This window comes from Cyanistes caeruleus, chromosome 5 (assembly GCF_971803275.1).
Source record: "Cyanistes caeruleus chromosome 5, bCyaCae1.hap1.1, whole genome shotgun sequence".
Taxonomy (NCBI): domain Eukaryota; kingdom Metazoa; phylum Chordata; class Aves; order Passeriformes; family Paridae; genus Cyanistes; species Cyanistes caeruleus.
Window position 1 is genome coordinate 48,661,024 of NC_141705.1, and position 9,929 is coordinate 48,670,952.

A 9,929-nucleotide genomic window follows, 5' to 3' on the forward strand; every position below is an offset into this window, starting at 1 on the left:
TAGGAAGGAGATTTGCCCATTAAGGCAAAACTGGATAAAGAGGCTGAGACCACCCAAGCCCACCCAAGCGCACCGGTCCTTCACCTGACTGCAGCTTTGGGCTGGGACTTGAGCTGTCTAAGGGAACCTGAGATATGATAAAGGTGACACTATTGTTCTATTACCTCTGCTCTAGGGACACAGAAACAAGACTAAGAAAGTGGAGAAAGTATCCGCAAGAAAGCCAAATCCAGCAGCTGTCCTTGAAAGCAGCTTGGGCCAGGCTCAGACTGGGGGAGGCTATTGCCCACAGGCTCATCTGCTGAGGCCATGTTTGCACACACTCCCCCAAAAATCAGGAAGGGAGGAGGAGAGTTCTAGGGCTGTGGTGTAACTTCTGGTCACAGGCAATGAACATGCATCTTCCCTCACACAAACTGGCTCAGCTGTAAAAATCCCATCTCGGGAACACCACATCCATTGGACATTCCCATGAGAGTCAGCTGAGGAGGTGCATAATCCATCAGAGACCCCCAAAACACTCCCCAGACTCATTGCTGAGGCCTTGCTTGTGATGCAAAGGGCTGCAGCAGATCAGAGTCTGCTGCAAGGGACTGTGTCAAACTTGCCCCCACCAGGGGAGGGACCTGTGCCTTCCCACCCGGCCCAAGTCTGTATTGACCTACTGAACTCTGTGTGTGTGGGGAACCCTCAGCACCAAGAAGATCTGATGAAGAGCATCCACAGGACACCTTTGGGATCCACAGAGCAGTGAGGTTTTCTACTAAATCCGTCACTCCTGCTCTCCCCACACCTCTTTCCTATTTCTTTTTCTCTCTCATTTCTTGCTAAATAAAACCCATATTATTGACTTTGGCATATGGTCTTGTTCGCACCCTAATTCGGGCAGAGGCATTTCTGGTAATTTTAGTAACTGGATCACAACAAGGGGCTAGAAGCCCACCATTCTGGGGGCTGCTCCATGCCACTTCCAGTGGGTTTGGGGGCTGAAGGGTTTTCAGGCGTGGCCCTTCGTGACACAAGCGCATTGTGTCAGGGTCCAGGAGATGCGGGACACTGTGGTGCCCAGGGCCCCTTGTGACATGGCAGAGCCACACCTCGCAGGGGGTGTAGGGGGTGCAGGGCCCTGCGCTGCCCAGTCCCTGGAGAGCCGCTCACTCAGGCGGACGCAGCTCCCGGGATCCTGCTCTGTGTCACAGGAGGTCAGGCGCAGAGGAGGACAAGGCAAACCCCCACTCCCAGGCACCCAGCCCCTTGCCCGGCCGGCTGCAAGACCTGGCCCTCAGCGGGCAGTGGCGGCTCAGGCCTGCCCCTGTTGGACACTGAGGAGGAGGGGGCCTTTGCCAATATGGAACAAGAGTGGGAATATTACATGCATCAAGAGCTTTCCCAGTGCGGAGATGTTACAAGCCAAGAGCTTTGCCTTTGGGAAGACATGACAGTTCGAGAGTTTGACCAACAGCAAGAAGAGACAGTCCAGGGAGTTTCACCACACGGAGGAGTGAGACACCCAGAGAGGCAGCAGCAGGAGGTAGGTGTGAGAGTCCACTGGGGAGATGGGAAGAAAGTGTGATGGTCCAGGAGCTCTCCCAATGGGATGAAGAGGATGAGACATACCAAGAGCTGTCCCAGTGGGAAGGGGAGGAATATCAGGAACTCTCCTTTGGAAGAAGATGTGCAAGGCCTTCTGCACATGCACCAATGGGAAGGAGACAAGAGAGAGACAGAGTTGTCCCAAGTGGGAGACAACAGGGAAAGGAGGTGTGCCAGGGAAAAGACTATGGTGTTCAAAATCTGGCCCAATGGGAAAAAGACAGCAGTGACCAAAAGCTGTCCCAAAGGGAAGAAAGTGTCAGCAGACCGGGACTGTCCCAAGGGGTAGAAAACATCAGGTATGAGATCTATGAGAAACCCGTGCACCAGAGAAGGATGAGGATGCCCAGACTTCTGCCCAGCAGGGGCCCAGCTCTCCCAGCTCTTCCAGGGAGTCCCACAGAGGACGATCTGGAAGCAGCTGCTGCTGCTGCTCTGGCTGGAGCTGCTGAGAAGGTGGAGAAGACCCTGGAGCCTCTGACTCCCAAGGTGGAAAAGGCACCAGGTTCTCCTGCCTGCAGTGAGAAGGAGCCATCAGCAGGGACAGAGAGCCCGGTCCCTGCCCCACGCAGCCCTCCCAGGCTGCAGCCAGCTCTGCTGGACTTAGTGAGGTGCATCAGCTCTGAGGTGGTGTTCAAGGCTGTGCTTAAGGTCCAGGCATCTGGCCAGCAGCCAGAGGAACAGGGGGACCTGGAGGAAAGCGTGGCTGCAGAACTGGAAGCAGCAGCTCCAGGACACCCACCTCGGCTCCACACAGCCCCTGATGCCCTCCCAGCCCCTCACCCAGCCCACTGGGAGCTCAGGTGCTCAGTGAGCAGCAGAAGGAGACAGACAGGGAGTCAGTCCTGGCAGAGGAAGAGGGCAAGGAGGGGGCCTTGGCTGGGGAGGTTGAGCTTTCCCAGGGTGACAGTGAAGAAGACCCAGAGCTGTCCAAAGGAGAAATGGGAAAATACCGAGAAGGTGACTTGGTATTTCTTCATTCTTCATAACTTCAGGAGCTGTCCGTAGAAGAAGTTGGTAGCCACCATGAGCTGTCTGACTGGGAAGAATACAGTGAGCATAAGCTGTCCACTGGAGATGTCGGAAGCTACCAAGAAGTGTCAGATTGGGAAGAGTACATTGGTCAAGAGCTTTCACAAGAGGAAGACTCAGTTGGCCAGAACGTGTCTAAAGAGAATGAGAAGAGACCCTCCGTGGAGTCCAGATGGGGAAGTGATGGTGACCAAGACCTTGAGCAGGACAGCTGGAAACAGAACATCGGGGCCAAGTCCTTGCTGCCAAAGGAGGACAAGAGGGATGAGGCAACTGTCACTGAGCTCTGTGCAGACAAAGACAGACCGGCAGGTTTGGCAGGAAGCGGGTTCTTCATGGCTGCCCCTCGCGAGGCTTGCGCTGAGCATGGGGCATCCAAGCCGCACTTCCTAGGGCTGCTCCGCACCTCGCCTGCCCAAGTGGAAGGCCTGGCCCGCAGAGGACACAGGCCCTCTCCTGCCCTCCAGAAGCAGGTGTCAGAGGCCAGGACACCAAGCCCAGTGCGTGCCCTGCGCAGCTGCCCCAGGCCCTCAGCTCCCCAGGCAGAAGACGAGGTCCTCAGCCAGCAGCAGGAACCCCAGAAGAAACGTCCCTCCCGCTTCATGCAGGCGCTGTGCTGCCTGTTCCACTGGCTCTGCCTGGGGCCACAGCCCGAGGATTAGGGCCCACTGCTGGCACCAGCGAGATGAAGAAGCACTTAAGAAGAAATAGTTATAATAACAAGAAAAGGAAGAAAAAATAATAAGAAGAAATAGTAGTAGCAGTAGTAGTAGTATAGGTAATAATTATAAGTAGAGGCATAGAAAGTAGAAGAAGAAGAAATAGTAGTAGTAGTAGTAGTAAATAATTATAATAAAAATATAGATAAAATGATGATGATAATAATATTAATGATATCAAGTTAAAATACACATGCACACGTCTTCTAGAGTCACAGTATAGTTTGGGCTGGGAAGGATCTCAAAAATCATCTAGTTCCATCTGACTCTCTTCTGCTCTCTTTCTCTCTCTCTGAGAATCTGCAGTTTCTCTGGGCATCTTGTTCAGAGTCCCACCACACTCACATTAATGATTTTCTTCCTAATATCCAACCTAAACCTACCCTCTGTCAGTTTAAAGCTGTTCCCCCCACATTACATGGTGAATGAATAGCTTTAATAGACACCAGGTATAAAGAGGAAGGAGTTACTGCTGATACCACAGAGATGAATGCTGTTGTACAAGTGAGCAGATGTGAGGTGTGTCCCAAGAAGACTGATGGTTCCAAAAAGCTTGAAAAGGGATCATGATCAGCTCTGCAGTAGCTGTCCCTGATCTCCCTGACACTGGGGGAGCAAAAGGTTGAAGCAAGAGATGAACCAGAAGTACTCCTAAAAGATCATGAAAAAAAACCCTGCTAAGAGTGGGAATTTAAAATTGTGCTCTTTGTTCAAGTGCCCTGTTGCTGCAGGAAAAAGCAGATTTTTTTTCTTCACTTTCTGCTCCATTATCTTCCAGAGGATGACAGCCAGATTTCAAAGCACTTACTTTAAAAAAGGGGCAGAAAATAGCATATCTTTTGGGAAACTCATCTTTATGGAGAAAAAGAGAATGAAACCACTCAGACTATTATCTATTTTTCCCCTCACCCTCATCTTTAACCAGCCAACATGGTGCAGATGTGTTCAGTGGTGGTATTTGTATCACTCTGTACTGGAAATAACACGTGATCTTGGACCTATTCTTCACTGGTTATTGATAGCAAATGTAACTTCTTGCAAAACCTTTTTATTAAATATGTATTTAACAGTCTGAGAGGATTTTTTCAGGCTTTAGGCTACAGTAGTAGGATTCCATTTAATAGCAATGTATAGAAAGTACAGGCTAGTTTTCTATTAATTATAGGAGCTCCACCTTCAGTTTTTTTAAAAAAAGTTTATTGTCATACTATAGCTTTCATTTCAGTGTCTTAAAGAGAGTAATCAATCAAATCCAAATCACATGAACTGATCTTTCAGGCTTGAATTTGTCACCAGGTTTGGCCAATGATTACTTGTGTACATATATATATTCTTTACAAAATAAAGAAGGCCTTACACATAATCTGAGCATACAAGTTGGAAATCAAATGTATGTCAACAGGACAATGTTGCCAGCAGCTGCTGTGGCCATCATCTAGAAACACGTGCTGCAGTTTTGTGACTGACTGTAGACTGAGGAAATTAAAGCCACGAGAAATATTGGTAGCAAGAGGTGAGGCATGTGTAGCACTGAAACATCTTGTGGTTCTGGATTTGTTAGGAAGTCAGAAACTTAGAAAATGCTGTATTAGTTTTGGGGTGCTGCAGGAATGGATTCAACCCATGTCTCTGTCCTCCTTTTATGGCACTGAAATAATCGTGGTTGTATAGAGAAACACGAAGATTCTGCGAGGCTAATGTGCTACAGAAAGATTTGGACAGTTCAGCTCCTATCTCTGGGACAGTCTGTGTGATCTGGAGTATGCAGCCCAAGGCCAAAAAAAGGGGCTTAGACACAGCTTGTGATAGAATTTAATGAGCATGAGACACTTCAGTTTCATTGCAGATTTGTTTTTAACCTGTCTGTGCCCAATTATATAATCTGAGACGAAGTTGGTATTTCTCTCCCATGCTGCAGAATTGCCTTTTTTAATTGTGTAAGCTTTTAATTTAGGGCTGGTTTTCACTAGTATGTGAAGAGACCAGTAGTAGCCCCATCTGAATGGACAGTAAGATAATGCAGAACAATCTGTAGGAGCAGTGATAGTAACCACACCCAGAGAGAGAAGAGGGTTAAGAGCTTTCTGTTCTCTGCTTGAAACATATTTATTTCATTGACAAGGAGTGAAGGGGGAACTAGACTGACTTGCTTTTCTTGGAAAGGAAGGCATTACTTTAAAAACCTATTACAGCTTTTGATGGTGTCTTAAATGTCTAAGATCTCTTGTGCTTCTATCAATTGACAAATGATTTCTAGAAGAAAATGAAGCCAGGAATGCTTTATGAATTCTTATGTGCCAAATGAATGAAAAGTAATTTCAGGAGGCTGGATTTTGGTGTTTCATACTGTGCATAAGTAAGTGAAGATATTTTATTGCATCAGTTATATCTAAATAAAAAAGTCTTATCCTTGCCGTATCACACTGTTTTCTCTGCTGAGAGAAAAGTCAAATAGATCTCACAAAAAGCTTAAATCACAGCTATGTTTGCTTTTTTTAAAACATCCAACTAAGCCCTGCTTATTTTTAATGGTGTCTTCAGCATTAGAAAGCTTCTGTGAATGGTGGCAAGGTAGAGTGTGACTTGTTCCTGTAGCATTTTCTCAGACCCTGCACCACTGAAACCTGCACATGGCAATGCCCCATTGTTTCCTTTCCTCTGTAGATCATCACTGTGTCCTTTGAGTGGCAGTAGTTCCTGCCAAAATTGACAAATACAGTGTAATTTAATGATTTCATATTTTAACATTTGAAAATAATCAAATAGAACCAGGCTTTTAATACAACTGCTTTTTATATTCTTCATTAGACATACACTGTAAAGAGAAGCAAGCTGCAAAACATGTCTTTATGTTGATTGGTTGAATTCTGATTTCATGTCTGTGAATTTAAGGCATGTTTTTTTTCTGTGCTTTTTGTGATAGAAGAAAGATGCAATAAAGGGAAAAAAATCTCAGTGTTTGAATGTGATGTGTTTGTATTTGGGTTCAGAATGCAGCCTTGCCATAAACCTGTGAATGACAGACAGGGCATGATGAGTTTTGCTGAATGGGTTCTGAACCTGACCTCCTGTTCCATGGGAACATGGTGTGCTGTGCCTGCTATGAACCCCTTAAGAAGGAAGGAATGGGTCTCTGTTTCAGGTAGAATTGTTCAACACATGGAGATGGCACCTGCCACACCTTCCTTGTTACTGATACAGCAAATATTTCACACTCAGACTCCATTGCCTTTGATTTTAATGTATTATAATTTTAATGAAGAAAAGGAGGCTCAGAAGAGACCTTATCATTCTCTACAGCTCCCTGAAAGGAGGTTGTAACCAGGTGGGCATCAGCCTCTTGTCCCTAATGAGAGGAAATGGCCTCACTGTGCCAGAGGAGGTTCAGGCTGGACATCAGGAAGAATTGTTTCCACTGGAAGGGTGGTTAGGCATTGGAACAGACTACCCAGGGAGGTGGTGGAACCACTGTCCCTGGAGGTGTGCTAGAAATCACTAGACATGGCACTTTGTGCAGTAGTCTGGTTGACAAGGTGGTGTTTGGTCAAAGGTTGGACTCCATGACTGTGAAGGTTCTTTCCAACCATAATGTCACAGTTGGCTCACTGTGACCCCAAATCCAGTCTGGCCTGGTGAGCATGGCAAAAAAGAGGGATGGGAACAATGGAGTTGCCTGAAAAATAAAACTTTAACGATGGTAAAATAACAAACTGCAGAAACTGCATGTTCTGGGTGCAAGCTCCAAAGACCAAGGGGTGAACTTAGCAACATGTAGGGGTACCTGAGGGACAGGGGTCCAATTGCCAACACGGACCAGGGACATGTCCTTATGTGTGACAGGCCCCGAACCAACTGAGAACCAGAACCAGCAACGTGGCCTATTATGGAATGATCCCAGTAGCATCCTAATTTCCATCCTTTCAGTATCCCTGCCTCCCATGCTCTCAGGTGTGCCTTCTGCACAAGCCAGCTGAGCTAAGCCACTATGCATCCCAGCTGGTTCAGTTCTCCTACCTTAATGCTTCTATGGTTCTGTGATAATAAGTTACAGGCTAGTTGCCTTTTACAGAGGAGTATACATTAATGCTATTCCCAGATCTACATCATAAAGAGGATTCTATTAAAAAGGAATTTTACTCCTTCGGCCCAGCTGAGTTACTTAGGAAAGAAAACATGAGGTATTTCCCCTCTTCTAGTGTACTGCAAAACCTGAATTTGCTGTACACCAGTGAAACTGATGTAGCTTTGCCATGATTAGTCACATTGACTTAAGTCAGCTGCAGAATTCATAAAGAATCTTCTCTCAGTGGCAAAGTTTCATGCAAAAAACTGGGCTAATGTCAGATCCTTGATCACTATTTAATCCACAATTGGCTAGAGTACTTAAACCAGGGCAGGGCTGTGGGCTTACGTTGGGTGGTTCCTGGATTTTCTTCATGTTCATTTTTAGGAGATAAATAACAGAATATAATTACTGTAAGTTTGATACAACAGGAGCTTTTTACTCTTTTAAGAAACTCCAGAAATGTTTGACTAAACTTTACTGTAAACAAGAATATTCCAGAAGGGACCTTGCATTCATTTAGGAGACTCATGGTAGTCCACATGCTTTTCTTTCTGAGAAATTTTCTTGTATGTTCAGAAAACATGTGACACATAAATCAAATCTTTCTGTCTCAGGAGGGTGATTTTAAAAAAGGTCAAATGTATGACAAAAGTAGAAATTTACAGCAGGACTTCAGCTCATATCTCATTTATTTTATTTCCTGAATGGGTGAAAGCCCAACACTTGGGACATTCACTCACCCTCTGCAAGCTTTTACAGTAGTAGGTATTACTTGCAAACAATTCAGTCACAGTTCCAAGTGAATACTGGGAAATGAGCATATACTGGCACTAAATTGTTAGCTGTGTTCTCTCCTTCCAAAGGAATGTTAGCAAGTGCTTGGACACAGGGGTCTTCTCTGAACTGCAGTCATCTGAATGTCTCCTAACTGAATGGCTGCAAGCGATAGTATTTCTTAGGAGTGTGTGTCCAATGGAGAAAAAAGACATATTGTAAGTGCTCCTCTGGTATTGTGGAGTGATACAGGACTTGTGGGAAGTTAGCCCTGGGCACAAATAAGGCAAACCAGAAGTGGTGCTAATTTATTTTCACAAGCTGTCTGTAAACTGCAATAGCTCATATTACTGTTTTGTGAGCAGCTCAGCACTCTGCATAAGGGTAGGGTGTTTGGGGGCAAGATAAAGAGCTGGGCCAGGGGACTGCTGCTGTTATCGTGCCTCCTTATCAGCCAGAGCCCTCTGTGCCTGCTCACAATTGCTGCCGGTGGCTCTAAACACTGAGACCAGAATCTGGAGTCTGTATGGGATGTCTCAGGCAAGAGTGTGCTGATGTTAGGGGGCATTTTGACATTGTAAGTGCAGCTGTGACCCAAATGTGATTTTTGGGGTGGGAGCTGGCCTTGGTCTGTCCAGCTTTTAGCACAACGGGGTTGTAGTCCGGGCTTTACATTTTGCTATCAGAGGACAGCTTTGAGCAACCTGGTCTAGTTAAAGATGTTCCCACCCATGGCAGAGGGGCTGGAGTGAGATAAGTTTTAAGGACCCTCCCAACCCAAACTATTCCATGCTTCTTTGATGAATTTCTCATATTTGGTAAAAAGAAAAAATGTGGGCATGCTGCCATGAGACGTGGACTGTAAAGCCCTTTCAGTCAGTAAAGTGATGGTAAAACAAAAATTGCCTAAGAACATCCTATATATATATATATAAAGAAGTATCTTTCACCTGAATTTTGCTAAAATCCCCAACATCCCGAGTGGTAAAAGCACTTGAGGATATTGCTACGGTTATTGTAAGGGAGCTTTTGAGTGGTCTCTTCAACACCTAATATATCTTGGAACACATGGTGTTACCACAATTAAAACATTGATCTTCAACATAGTTTTTAAAGCATTACATCTGACTTTAAGGACAATCAAGGTTTTTGATATTGAATTCTCAGTGTTAGTTACTTGAATAATACTTTCTCTGCAATATTTATTCAAATATCCCAAGCAATGAACTCTGAACCACAGTAATGACCATCAAAGGTTGATTGGGATTTTTTGGTAATGACTGAATTTTAAAACCTGAATATATATCTAAATGAAGCATGTGTTCTGCAGATATCTTTGCTTAATTGGTTTATAAAGTAGGAAGCTTGAAGAGTTTTTAAAATTTGTTAATATAAAAACTGGCTTAGGTGAATGATGACCTTCCATGTTTTTAGATAAAGACATTTCTTGAAGACTGCATTTTGAACAGAAACCAAATTATATTGCTTACAGAAAGAAGGAGAAATAAGATACCTATGGCTGATTTGATTCTGTTTTGTATTGTACTGTGCTTTGTAGGAAGTAGAAGGTAACACTGCTGCTATAAAAAAAAAGCAAAAATTCCCAGAGGGTGAAAAAGGTGTTATGAATAAACAATTACAGAAATAGTATTGCTCATAGCAGTGATATTTTCAAAGAATATTATGTAGACTTGGATTTGCTCCCAGTTATGTTTGTAAACATCAGCAAAACTTCAGAAGTTGCT

The 9,929-nt window shown here is 44.9% G+C and overlaps 1 protein-coding gene across 1 annotated transcript; it reads left to right on the plus strand.

Moving 5' to 3' along the window:
• The first annotated feature begins 1,143 nt into the window (after positions 1 to 1,143).
• LOC111928328 (uncharacterized) lies at positions 1,144 to 6,299 on the plus strand. Its single transcript, XM_023925724.2, has 2 exons — positions 1,144 to 1,531; positions 2,589 to 6,299. Exons 1-2 carry the CDS (start codon positions 1,349 to 1,351, stop codon positions 3,285 to 3,287), a joined length of 882 nt encoding a protein of 293 aa, XP_023781492.2. The 5' UTR covers positions 1,144 to 1,348; the 3' UTR covers positions 3,288 to 6,299.
• The last annotated feature ends 3,630 nt before the right edge of the window (positions 6,300 to 9,929 follow it).

Coding starts and splice junctions, on each gene's coding strand:
- LOC111928328 (XM_023925724.2), top strand. CDS start 1,349: ATGGAACAAGAGTGGGAATATTACATGCATCAAGAGCTTTCCCAGTGC. Junction 1,532..2,588: donor CAGAGAGGCAGCAGCAGGAG/GTAGGTGTGAGA, acceptor TCATAACTTCAG/GAGCTGTCCGTAGAAGAAGT.